At 51.7% G+C, this 13,680-nt stretch overlaps 1 protein-coding gene across 4 annotated transcripts in view; it reads left to right on the forward strand.

Moving 5' to 3' along the window:
• Positions 1 to 13,680, forward strand: part of NUP210 (nucleoporin 210) — a 109,445-nt gene that overhangs the window by 19,300 nt on the left and 76,465 nt on the right. For all 4 annotated transcript variants that reach the window (XM_030307499.1, XM_030307498.1, XM_030307496.1 and 1 more), the window contains exons 3-6: positions 1,582 to 1,713; positions 4,969 to 5,065; positions 8,618 to 8,768; positions 11,071 to 11,203. In XM_030307499.1, the coding sequence (XP_030163359.1) occupies positions 1,582 to 1,713; positions 4,969 to 5,065; positions 8,618 to 8,768; positions 11,071 to 11,203 (513 nt within the window). The remainder of the gene's footprint in view (positions 1 to 1,581; positions 1,714 to 4,968; positions 5,066 to 8,617; positions 8,769 to 11,070; positions 11,204 to 13,680) is intronic.

Here is a 13,680-nt window from a genome sequence, read left to right on the forward strand (position 1 = left end):
TCAGAGGATGCTCAGGCGGGAGGAGAGGCCATGCAGGCAGCACCCCCCCCCCTCCGCCCCCCGTCCCTCCCCCTGGCGCTGTGTCCTGTTTTCTCCCTCACGGAGGCTGGCTTTCCTTTCTTTTAAAAAAAAATTTTTTTTAATGTTTTTATTTATTTTTGAGACAGAGAGAGACAGAGCATGAGCCAGGGATGGGCAGAGAGAGAGGGAGACGGAATCCGAAGCAGGCTCCAGGCTCTGAGCTGTCAACACAGAGCCCGACGTGGGGCTCAAACTCACGGACTGTGAGATCATGACCTGAGCCGAAGTCAGATGCTTGACCAGCTGAGCCAGGCGCCCCTGGCTTTCCTTTCTAAATTATTATTTGTTACCCAAATAACTCTTCAATAGGGGTTGAATCAAAACGAAGAAAATTGTTGTGATTCTTTTTGTGATTCTCTTACTGCCCCATACTTAATTGACCACATCATAGTTGTAAAATGCTTAGAAGACAGTTAACGCTATTTTCTGTCATGCTTTCTTCCATTTAACGTGATATGAAAAGTTTTCATTTTGATAGTCATTTTTAACAGCTGAATAACACTTCCCACAGGGGGTTGTCCTGTAAGGATCCCCTTATAGTGGACATTTAGATTGTTTTCAGCTGCTTGTTTCAGTGTTATATTTATACAGAGAACAATTAAGAAAAAAATTTGTTTTAAATAGGCCCCATGCCCAGCATGGAGCCCAATGCAGGGCTTGAACTTAAGACTCTGAGATCAAGACCTGAGTTGAGATCAAGAGTCAGATGCTTAACCAACTGAGCTGCCCAGGCGCCCCACTTTTGGGTTGTTTTAAGTTATTTACTACCAAGGATAGAGTCCCAGTTTTACATATGATTATCTGTAAGGATTTTGATGACTGCTTTCTAACAAGGTACCATTAACAGCGCACAAAGGGTTTTATATGGTGCCTGGAGAATGGTCAGAATGATTTTGTGTCACATGCTGTTATTTTTACACTGGAGAATTCTCCAGGCAATGCCATTTGTGTATCTTCTTTATGGGGCACGTAAAAAAGTCTGTGTGCTTGCTCACATAACCCATTTATTCGATAGTGCAGTTGATAGTCTGTGTAAAAGCACCCGTGTAAACGAACAGACAGACTCAGGGCACAGTTCCTGATTTCAGCTTGGGGACGAGCATTCAGAACAGCCTCAGCTTTCTGGATGCTAACTCCTCATAATGTACTCTGGTCATTTAACTTAGTGGTCACACCCTGAATAAAACTAGATTTTCTCGGGAGGAGTTTTTTCACACACCGCTTTAAATGCTGGTGCTCACGTTGGAGGAGTACGAGATGGGCACCCGAAATGTCTCCGAGCCCTTTCTGTGCACAGGTCCGTGCTGCCTTTTAGAAGGCCCGTGTGCTGGTCAGCGGCTTGGCTCCTGAGGGTTAGTGTGGTTCTCCCAGCCCCATCTCGGGGTGCTGGTTTTGTTGACTGCTCTCATCTTTGCCAAAATGCAAGAGCACCTGACCGGCAAGACCCTGGGAGTCGGGGCGCTGCCTTCTGTGCTGACCGGTCCGTTCCCGTCCCTCCAGCCACGGGCCAGGTCCTGCGCTGCGATGCCATCGTCGACCTCATCCACGGCATTCAGATCGTCTCCACCACCCGCGAGCTGTACCTGGAGGACTCGCCCCTGGAACTGAAGATCCAGGCCCTGGACTCCGAAGGTGAGGAGGTGTCCCTGCTTCTCTGTCCCCTCTCGTCTGACCCTGCTGTCCCCCAGGGAGGGCTGCCCCAGCCAGGATGGCGAAGCTGGCGCTGGGAAGACACCGAAGAGGTCGGGATCGCTCTGAGTGGCCCCCAGGCACTTGGGGGCAGCAGGGCCATGGCCGTGCCTGGCACACCCGGCCTCTGCAGCAGTGCCTGTGAGATGAGAGCTTTGGTGCCTGTGGAGGGGGACTCTGCGCCTGTGCACAGGGTCATGCTGGGTAGAACGCGTCTTTGGGAAGCTGACGTCCAGCATCGTGGAGCTGTGGGACGGTGGGAGAGGCTCACGGGGTCAGTACGCTCTATACAGTGGCAGTGTTCTCCCTGCCTAGCTTTCAGGGCCGGAGTTGGCTTCCTGGTCCAGACTGTGGGGCGCACGTGTGTGTGTGTGCGTGCGTGTGTGCACGCCAGGAAACGTCCCTGTGCTGGCCTCTGCACCATCCTTCACTTCGTTTCACTGGAGTCCGATACTGGATTGTCCTGGGATTCTTAGAAGATCTGTTCTTGGTACCAAGTGGTCTGTGTTGGCTGCAGCCCGACCTTGTGGTCGAGGAGCAAAGGGAAACCTGCCAGTTGAGATTCCTGTTGGAGAAACTAAGTCAGGCAATAGATGTCTTTCAGGCCGAGGGATCTGCCAAAAAACTTCAGCCCAGACCTTGGCACACCTTGTCTTTGAAATCTTCCCTGACCATCCCAGCTGCCTCTGCTTTAAAAAAAAAAAAAAAAACAAAAAAAAAGAATTCTCTAGATTGGAATTTCCCAGCCCGGGTACTATCCACACTTGGGGCTAGATAAGGATTTGTGGTCGGGGCTCCAGTCGTAGCAAGTTCAGGAGCATCCCTGGCCTCCACCCACCAGAGGGAAGGAGAACTCCCCCAAGCTTCATGACCAAAAGTATCTCCAGCCATTGCCAAATGCCCCCTGGGGGTGAGCATCTGACAGTTCCCTTGTCCCTATTTATTTATCAGGTAAGCCGCCTCACTTCTCCGAGCCGTTGTCTGGTCTGTGAAACTGAGATAGTGGTGTTTATCGGGGGGTTGCAAGGATTTGGTGGGAAGTGTGTGCGGGGCTTAGTGCCGGGCGGCAGGTAGTGGTTCTCAGTGAGCCGGCGGCTGAGCGTTTCCATCTGCTGGGCGTCCTGCCAGGTGCTTCTGCCCCCGCATCTCAGGCTGTGGGGCAGGGGAGAGGGGCACATGCATCTCAGCAGGTGCCGCTTCTCATCACCTTGGATGCAGGTGTGAAAGCGCTGCACAGCTGGGGGAGCCGACCCCAGGGAAGGTTGGAGGCTGGTGCGTGGGGGACAGAAGTCAGGACAGTTTCTTAGGGATGTGATGTTTGACCGAGCCGTCGTTCTGAAGCAGTCATAGAGGATGCTTCGCGGGCTGTGTTCTAATAAAGCTTTATTTACACAAACTGACGGTGTGCCATAGTTTGCCAAGCCCTGCTCTAGCCCACTCCATTTTATTTCCTGTCTTATGTTGCTTAAAACAAAAAAAAAGATTTATTTATTTTTGAGATTCCAGTACCATGAAATTCATCCATTTAAATTTAAATTCATCCAGTTCATTTTATATGCTTTTAATATTTTCACAGAGTTGTGCAACCATCCCCACTCGCTAATTTTAGAACATTTTCGTCACTCCAGAAATGAAACCCTGGACCCAAGAACGGCTGCTTCCCATTCTTTCCTCTCTCCAGCCCCTGGCAGCCGCTACTTTCCGTGTATAGATTTCTCTGTTGTGAACATTTCGTATAAATAGAATCATACGATGTATGGCCTTTTGTGTCTGACTTCTTTCACTTAGCATAATGTTTATCTATGTAGTTGCATGGATTTCCTTCCTTTTTATGGGTGAATAATATCCTGCTGTATGAATGGACCACATTTGTTTATCCATTCATTTGTTGATGGACATTCAGGTTGTTTCCACTTTTTGGCTGTTGTGAATAATACTGCTGGGGCCATTCGTGTGCAAGTCTTTATGTGGACATAGTTTCTCGTTTCCCCTGAGTGTGTATACCCAGGGGTGGAATTGCTGGGTCACAGAGTACCTCTGTGTTGCCCTAAAAGTGATGGCAAAGGCGGCCCCGTTTTCTGGAGCTTTTGCTGAGCACTGTTTCATCTGGCTTCTAAAATCACATGGGTGGGGAGGGGCGGGACCCCTCTGACTCTAAATGCCTTACCCTTTGCTCTGTAGAAAGAGCTTTCCTAGACCTCCGACATTCTATTTGGGAGCTGGCAAGACAGGGAATGTAGATAAGGACTACAGAGTGGGGGTGGGACAACAGAGCATGGTGGGGAGTGTGGCAAACCGGAGACCGTGATCCCTTCTAGTGAGCTGGGCCAGCCACTGGTTGGTTGGTCACCAGAGGGACGAGGGCCCAGGAGGCTGGATCTGCAGACTCTTCAAGAGAACACGGAAGTTGGATTTATAGGTTGCATTTCTTAACTTGAAACGGTGGGAAATACCTCAAAAATGCAAAAGAAGCATTGACTGGGTAACAGCAAAGCCACAGCTCCTAGGAGATCAGGCCTCGGAGTGACCAGTTTCCACCCTCTGCCCTGTTGCAGGGTTTCCAGGCGGGACCAGATCTGGTACTTAGACTAAGAAGGTCTTTATGGCGTGTTAGGACCCACACTGGGTCCTGTCTCCAAAAACCATCGCCTGGTCGCTCTGGCTGGGCTCCACTCGTCCTGAGGTCCTATCAGAAGGCTCACGGGCAGCAAGCTGGCACTTCAGAGCTCGGGCCAGCTGGGTGGCTTGCCACCTCCTCCACGCTGGGACCCTGAGAGTCTCAGCGCCTAGGTGGAGAGACCAGACGCTGCCCCTCATCCCCAGCTTCTTTCCCCGCAGAGGGAGGGTGAGGAGGAACCAATGGCTCAGGTCTCAGAGGCTGCGTCTAAACTGTAAAGTGCTTCCAGACGTGAGGGGTGATGGTGTCACGCACTTCACCGCGCCTGTCGTGAGCAGTCGGAGGCTGGAGGTACAGTGGGAAGAACACAGATACTCACCTGAGACAGATTTGGTTCACATCCCAGCTTAGTCCCTCACAGTCACACGACCCTGGCCCTTTATGCCTCAGTTTCCCTTTCCTGAAATGGAGGCGTGACACCTGCTTTGCAGAAGGGTGGTGCTGAGTGCCTTTGCCCCTTCCCCTGGCAGCAGGGAGTTAAGTCTGATGCATTTTTTGCTCCCCACCACCTGCTCTTACAGGAAACACGTTCAGCACCCTCGCTGGGCTCGTCTTTGACTGGACAATCGTGAAGGACACGGAGGCCAACGGGTTCTCAGACTCCCACAACGCCCTGCGGTAAGAGGCGCCTCACCTTTGCAGGAAAGCAGGAGGGGGGCCGTCGGTTGGCGGCATGCAGCTGGGGGCTTTTATCATCACCGTCACCATCCCACCTTCAGCAAGGAGCCGAGGAAAGTTCCCGGGATGCTGGCCAGCATTCCCCATGACTGACTGAGGCGGGGCGTTTCGGCTCACACAGCTGTGCCAGAAGCTTACAGCCTCTGCAGCCCGCTGGGGCGCTCTCCGTGGGAAGTGGTCGAGGGGGCTGGGGTGCCCGGCTGTGAAACAGAAAACTTGTCCCAAGTAATGGAAGGCTGTCACGGGGTGCAGGGAACGGTGGCACATGGCCTCAGAGGGCAGCCCTCCCTCCCATGGGGATATGTTAAAGGGGAGACAGTTTTCGGCCAGGAGGACATTCCGGCAGTGACAGCCAGCCCTTCACAGGCGCAAGAGGCTGCGTCCCTCAGCGCTGAGGGATGCAGACAGACTCCTTATGCGATGGGCTCGTTCAGGATCTCGCCTCACTCAGTCCCCCCGCCAGCCACGTGGGTTCACATACCACTGTTTTTTTGCAATTTTTCAGACCTAGAAACAAAGGTGTAAGCCACTTGTCTGGTTGATGAGTGGCTGGACCTAGAATTTGCACTCGGATCTGCGCACATCTGTGCTATCCAATATGGTAGCCACTAACCCAAGCCAACCCTGGCTCTTTAAATTTAGATTCATAAAATGAAAACTCTCGCTCCTCAGCTGTACGAGCTGTGTTTCAAGCGCTTGTTAGCTATGCGGCTAGTGGCTCCTACGCATTGAACAGAGCAGATGTGGACCAGGAAGTCCTGTTGGCCAGAGAGGTGGTGGTGCAGACCCAGGGCCTGGGTTCATATCCCCTGCTATATACTGCTTTGCCTCACGCCTTATTAAGTAAAATTTCCAAGTCCCTCTTGGGGGGGCGAAGACTTAATTTTTTGCTGTGACTAGCCACTTATAACCTTTATTTTTTTTTTTACTTTGTTTTATCTTGATTCCGGTACAGTTAACGTACAGTGTTGTATTAGTGTCGGGTGCACGTGTAGCGATTCAGTGCTTCCGTACGTCACCTGGTGCTCCTCGTGACAAGTGGCTTCCTGAATCCCCATCACCTGTTTCACCCATCCCCCCACACCCACCTCCCCTCTGGTAACCATCGGTTTGTTCTGTGTGGTCAGGAGTCTGTTTCCTGCTTGGCCTCTGTCTCCCTCTTCTTTTTCCCTTCCTTGGTTGTTTCTTAAATTCCACATATGAGTGAAGTCATACGGTGTTTGTATTTCTCTGGCTGACGTGTGTCGCTTAGCATCATGCTCTCGAGCTCTGAGGAAGACTTAATTAAAAAAGAAAACAAAGACTTGCAGTTATTTTCAGCCAATGGAAAAGTTGCAAGTACGGTACACAGAGTGGTGTCCCTGAACCATTTGAGAGCAAGTTGTCGACCTCATGTACCTAATATTGACCGTGCACTGACAACCGCTAAGGACATTTTCCTGTGCATCTACAAGATGGTCATCAAAATGAGGAGATCGACACCGTCTGCAGGCATCGGATGCCGGTCAAACCTTGGCGGTCTATCCCGATTCTATCCTTCGTGTGAAGCAAAGAACCCAGCCAGAGCCACCTGCTGTATACCATCCGGTCTCTTAGTTTCTATCAGCCTAGGACAGTTTCTTGGTCTTTGTTTGGCTTTTGGGACCTTGGTGCTTGTGAAGATTATAGTCCAGTTATTTTGCAGAATGTCCCTCATTTCGGGATTATCTGATATTCCCTCCTGGTTAGACTCAGAGCTTTGCGTCTTGGGCGAGAATGTCACCGAGGCGAGATTCTGTATTCTCCTGAGTGCATCTTGTCATGACTTTGTGGGTCTGTCACCAACGATGTTCCCTGTCGTCACTTGGGCGAGATGGTGTCTGCCTGGGTGCCCCACTGTGAAGTCACTTTCTTACCACTTTGCAGTTAGTATTTTGTGGGGAGTTAAGGGCCTGGTCTTTGCTTTATACTTTTAAAAGTGCAGCTCTGGGCTTTAGGGAACATCTTGGCTTTGCTCACGCTTGTCCCCATGGCACACATCCTCCTGCCCTGATGCTGTGCAAGCTGGGCTTCCCTCTTGGGTCCGAGGTCTTTTGGGAAATGGGGCCCTCAGGCTCTGTCTTCTGAATGAGCTCTGGAATTTCTGGTGTCTCATAAAGCCGGGCACATGGGCTGTGCATCAAAGAGACCTGGATTCCAATCCTGGCCCAGTCACTTCCTGCCTGTGGCCTTAGTCAAGGAACGCAACCCATCTGGGCCTCAGCAGCTCTGTGGGTTAGCATGGTGACTGGTATTCAGAGCCCCTCTCTGGGCCTGATGCCCCAGATGTTCAGAGAACACTGGTTCCCTGCCCCGTTCTGTGCTGCCAGGTGCATTTCCCGTCAAGCCCCCAAACTTCCAGGCACTCTAGACTTGAGCAGAGTGTTGACCGAAATCTAAGGCGTGAAGGCATGTTGCGACCAGAGTGTCCTGGGTTTTCATTACATTCAGGATGTGGGGTGCCTGGGTGACTCAGTCGGTTGAGTGTCTGACTTCAGCTCAGGTCATGATCTCACAGTCCGTGAGTTCGAGCCCCACGTGGGGCTCTGTGCTGACCGCTCAGAGCCTGGAGCCCGCGTCGAGGTCTGTGTCTCCCTCTCTCTCTGCCCCTCCCTCGCTCATGCTCTGTTTCTCTCTCTCTCTCTCTCTCTCTCTCAAAAATAAATAAACATTAAAAAAATTTTTTTTTTTAAATTCAGGATGTGACACCTAGTAAAACCAGGCAAGGAAATACATCACAGTGTAGTGCAGCGCCCGGTGGGTCTTGGGAGAATGAAAGCGTGTCCAGGGGATGCTCTTGTTCAAGTGGAAAGGCAGGCTGACTTGTAGATCGCAGGCTGTAAGAGAGAGACTGTATGGAAAGGGTCCCTCAAGCCCTGCTTCCAGCCTACACTGCAGGGAGGGTCACCACATCCTGACTTCTCTCCCGACCTGGGGCTTCTCCCCACAGCTCAACCCCCAGAACGATAAGATGGGTGTGATCCCCTCGTCCCGACACCTGAGGGGGGGGGGTCATTGAGAATCATTTCCCAGCGATAGGAGCTGGCCCAGAGGGGTGGATAGAATGGAGCAGGGAGCCCTGGGAGGCTGGTGGCTTGGCTGGCACCACCCCGGCTGGCTCTGTGGTCATGGGCCCGCTTGTCAGTTTCCATGGCCCTCACCTGCCACATCTGTGAGAGAAGCATTTCGACTAAGCAGGCGGTCCTCCTAATTTGGTGTTTCCCATAACCACATGCACATTTTGACACAAGGCAGATCGCCAGGCTTCGTGTAGACAAAGACCTGGGCCAGGGGCCAAGAGTCTGCATTTTTTCCAAGGAGGTTGGCAGTTCCGATGTAGGAGGTTCAGGGACACATTTCTAAGCAACGCCACTCACTGTTAGCTCCTGGCCCTCCTAGAGGCACCGATAGATGGTGCATATGTTAGGGTCTTTGGTTCCACGTACCAGGTCTGATGACACATTCCCTTTCCAGAATCCTCACATTCCTGGAGTCCACATACATCCCTCCTTCCTACATCTCCGAGATGGAGAAAGTGGCCAAGCAGGGGGACACCATCCTGGTGTCCGGGATGAAGACTGGAAGCTCCAAGCTCAAGGCGTGCATCCAGGAGGCTGTCTACAAGGTGGGGCCCTGGGGCTGGGGAGGTGCCGGGCTTCCTGGGGGGACACCAGGCCGGCCATGCCGCTCACACCCATGCACACGTTCAGGAGTGGGAACGAGTTGCTCTACTGTGAAAGCTTCATCGTTGGTGCCGTGGGAACTTCAGGCTGTAGTTCTGTATTTCTGTTTCTTTGGTCTGGTTTTTTGGGGGCCACAGCTTTTGAGAGAGGTAGTTGGGGAAACTGGAGTACACTGTCCCCAGAGTCACAAAGTAGTTGGGCCGTTGTCGTTTTTTTTTTTTTAAGTTTATTTATTTATTTTGAGAGAGACAGAGACAGCACGAGTGGGGGAGGGGAACTGAAAGAAGGCAGAGAATCCCAAGCAGGCTCTGCGCTGTCAGCACAGCGCCTGACGTGGGACTTGAACCCGTGAACTGTGAGATCGTGACCTGAGCCGAAACCAAGAGTCGGACGCTTAACCGACTGAGCCACCAGGCGCCCTGGTCCATTGTCAGTTTTGAGGGAGGCCAGGAGCGGCAGGATTTTCATTAACTAGCAGATTTTCGACAAATACCCACCTGTCCCAGTAGAGGGATGCGTCCAAGCATTTGGGGCTCTGAAAAGATTGGGGGCTTCCTGGTGTCCCCCATGCTGTTTCTTCTTGGCTCCCACTTTGAGCCCCCGGGACTGGTGGTCCCATCTGTGGAGAGCTCCCCACCCCACCCCACCCCACCCCATGTCTTTCTTTACTTTCTAAAGCGGCAGGTGAGAGAACTCCTCCTGATTCACTCTTTTGCGTGGTTTAGCCAGTAGGCTGGGGGTCCTGGGGGGGTTTAGAAGCACGGGACATGCCATATCCCAGGCGTTATCCTGTAGCACCCTGCAATTAGTATTTGGAGACAGTTTGCCTCCGTTTATCAGAGCCCCGGCCCAGCCCTCCCCACTGCTGAGCTGGAAAGGCACCCTTGTCCTGCCTGCTGTCTGTAAGTGGCTTCTCTGCCTGTCGTGCTAGAAAGTACTGCCACCAAGCCCAGCCCAAGGCCTGTTTTTTTTTTCTTTTTTGATGAGTCAAAGATACTATTTAAGCTAGCATTAAGTGACGAAACCTTTAAGATGTTACAAATGGGTCAAAGGAGAATCCCAAGAATTTAGAAATGGAAGCAGAACTTGTCAATATCCACAGGACGTTGGGGCGCTTGGGTGGCTCAGTCAGTTAAGCGTCCGACTTCGGCTCAGGTCATGATCTCGCGGTTTGTGGGTTCGAGCCTCGCGTCGGGCTCTGTGCTGACAGCTCGGAGCCTGGAGCCTGCTTGAGATTCTGTGTCTCCCTCTGTCTCTGCCCCTCCCTGGCTCACGCTCTGTCTCTGTCTCTCTCTCAAAATCAATAAATAAGCATAAAAAAAATATCCACGGGATGAAAATCAGCCACATCTCCACCTGAGACAATGTATTTGCATTTCTGTGGATGAGAATTGTTTCCTTTGCCAAGTTTTCTCCGACTAGAAGAGTTGCCAGCAGATCAAAGGCAGTGGAAGGTGCGGGCTCCCGCAGACTGGTAACCGGAGGGGTGCGCTGGACTCGAGATGGGGTCTTTTCTCCCGTTTCAAGTCTCTCATGCCTTTTCCTGGTGAGGAGGTCGCAGCGTGGGGTGAGAGGTGGGCAGGATGGGCCGAGCACTCCTCAGGGACATGCATCTCTGCCCCTTTTCAGGTTTGCCAGTGGCCTCCCAACCTCCCTGGCCTTTGGGTTTTTGCGGGGGGAGCCCCTGAGCTCCTGTTGGCCACAGTGTCCGTGGATCTCACTCCTCACTTTTCTTTCCGTTTAATTAAGATTGTACCCTGGGGCGCCTGGGTGGCGCAGTCGGTTAAGCGTCCGACTTCAGCCAGGTCACGATCTCGCGGTCCGGGAGTTCGAGCCCCGCGTCAGGCTCTGGGCTGACGGCTCAGAGCCTGGAGCCTGTTTCCGATTCTGTGTCTCCCTCTCTCTCTGACCCTCCCCCGTTCATGCTCTGTCTCTCTCTGTCCCAAAAATAAATAAACATTGAAAAAAAAAAAAGATTGTATCCAGAGCTACAATGTGCGTAATGTGAGGCGCCTTGCTCAGTCCGTGTGGCAGTAATACGTGGCCTGCTGTTCACACCGGGTTCCCCTGGGGTTTCAGGGGACTGAAGGTGTGGGGCTGGGAGCATTGCTTTGTTTCTGTCTCCCTAACTTCTCGGTCCGCACACGAGCATCCTGAAAAGTTCTAGATTCTCTTTCTCTTGCCCACACTGCTCTCCGTTCCCCAACCTCACCTCACCTTCCCTGCTCTCCTCCGTCTTCCAAGCACGTGCACCCTGCGGAGGTCAGGCTACTGATCTTGGAGAACATCCTTCTGAACCCAGCGTACGACGTCTACCTGATGGTGGGGACCTCCATTCGCTATAAGGTGCAGAAAATCAGACAAGGAAAGATTACAGGTGGGTCGCTGACTCTGCGGGGGAATCACGGCAGAGGCTCCCCTTTTTATTATTGTGGTAAAATACACATGGCATAAAATTTCCCATTTTGATGCTTTTTAAGCGTTCAGTGGCATGGAGTACACACGTGTTGTCGTGCAACCATCACGACCATCTGGCTCTGGAACGTTTTTCATCTTCCCAAGTTGAGACTCTGTTTTTATTCAACACCAACTCCCCATCCCTCCCGCCTCCCTCAGTCCCTGGCACCCACCGTCCTCCTTTCTGTCTCTGTGGATCTGACTTCTCTAGAGACCTCCAGGAAGTGGAATCCTACCATATTTGTCCCTTTGTGACCGGCTTATTTCACTTAGCCATGATGTCCTCAAGGCTCGTCCTTGTTGTAGCCAGTGTCCGAATTTCCTTCCTTTTTTAAGGCTGAAGAGTAGTCCACTGCATGGGTATTCACGTCTGTTGAATGTTTATCTCCATTCACCTGCTGATGGGCACTTACTGCTTCCTTGCCTTGGCTACTGTTAGTAAAGCTGCTATGAGCACAGGAGTGCAAACATCTTTGCGAGATGCTGCTTTCAGTCCTCTTGGGTGTGTGTCCGTCCCTTTGTTTTCAGAACGTCAGAAGCTGTGAACCTCACGTGGGAGTGTGTCTTGCCCTCGGCCTGCCACTGAGTGCCGGGCAGCCTTGGCAGGCCACTGTCCCCCCTTAGGGCTCAGTTTCTCCATCAGAGCCCTTGAGGCCTTTCTGTCTGTGCTGTGAGGGCAAAACTACTTAACGGATGTGCATTTGTTCTGGAAGTTCTAGACGGTCGTGGACCTGGGATGCATTTTATGTGATGAGCATTCTTCATGCAGCACCAGTCCTCCTAAGAATTATTACTGTTATTATCCTTTTTTAAAAACATTTACCCATGTTTCATGGTCAGAGCACAGGATGTTAAGATCTTGGGCACAGGAGTGTCACCTGTCCATCCGAGGGCTTTGATGTGTGTCTGGGCAGGTGCCTCCCTTAGGTTGGAGGGTCACTCTGTGATGCGGGGTGCATAGATGCTTCAGTATCCAAGAAATTTGGGTTTTTGTGGCATAGATGGGGTCCTCAAAGAGACTGCTTCACCTCAGAGCAGTGGATCCGGTCAGAAGCCACTGTGTGGCTCTCTGCCCTCAGACCACAGAAGCTGAGAAACCAGCCCCTTCTGCATAGGATGCAGGGTGGGGGCTGTGGGCTGAGACCCAACCAGGGAGGGCAGTGAGCATGGTTAAGGGTGGATGATTCTTTAAAAAAATTTTTTTTATGTTTATTTAATTTTGAGAGAGAGAGGGACAGAGACAGAGCATGAGCAGGAAAGGGCAGAGAGAGAAGGAGGCACAGAATCCGAAGCAGGCTCCAGGCTCTGAGCTGTCAGCACAGGGCCCGACGTGGGGCTCAAACCCACAGACCACGAGATCATGACCTGAGCCGAAGTCGGACATTTAACCGACTGAGCCACCCAGGCACTCCAATATTTGCTCATTTTTTGAGAGAGAGACAGAGTGTGAGCAGGGGAGGGAAGAGACAGAGGGAGACACAGAATCCGAAGCAGGCTCCAGGCTCCGAGCTGTCAGCACAGAGCCCGACGTGGGGCTCGAACCCACGGACCGCGAGATCATGACCTGAGCCGAAGTCGGACACTTAACTGACTGAGCCACCCAGGCGCCCCAAGGGTGGGTGATTTAATTAAGACGTCTGAAGAGCTCACCCTGAATGAGTTCAGGGGCCATAGTTCAGGGGAACGGCACATCCTAAGTACCCAGGAAGCTTGTGGGTTTAGTGACTACTATAGACGTCAAAGAATTGGAACACACAAGAGATACCCCAGGACTGGAAATAGTCATGTTGCCTCCCTTTCATCAGTGAGGTAATGAGATGGAAAATTCGTCCAAAGATAAACACACCTGTGTGATTGATGGTTGTGGTTGGCACAGCTCTGGAGAGGATTCCAGACAGATGCCTTGAGAACTGAGCCAGCCAAGGCCTGCCGTGAACAAGTCATATAAACGGAAACTCTGTCCATTCATTTTAGATGGATTTGTTTTTTTTTTTTTTTTAATTGAGATATAATTCACATCACTGTCATGCGAAACAAGTTGACTAGACAGGAAAGCCAGGACTGATGGTGTTACAGGGGACATGAATTTCAGCCACTGTCTGTCTTGCATGACATCCTGCTTTGGCTCGGAGAATTATAGGTTAGAGGGCAGTCACGTGGATTTATTAGCATGTAGATAATTGTAACCCCAAGTTTATTCTTTCTGGGCTTTTTTTTTTTTTTTTGCGGTTTTCCTTCCTTAAAAATATAATTATTTTTTCTTCCATGTTGCCCTATGTCCCGCCTCTCTTTATTTGGTGCTCGCTGTCTTGCAAGCCCATTTATTGAGCACCTACTGTGTGCCGCAGCCTGCTGGGTGCTGTGTATGCGGCCCAGGTCCCCGCCCTCCTGGAGTGC

Source organism: Lynx canadensis, chromosome A2 (assembly GCF_007474595.2).
Source record: "Lynx canadensis isolate LIC74 chromosome A2, mLynCan4.pri.v2, whole genome shotgun sequence".
In the NCBI taxonomy this organism is placed as follows: domain Eukaryota; kingdom Metazoa; phylum Chordata; class Mammalia; order Carnivora; family Felidae; genus Lynx; species Lynx canadensis.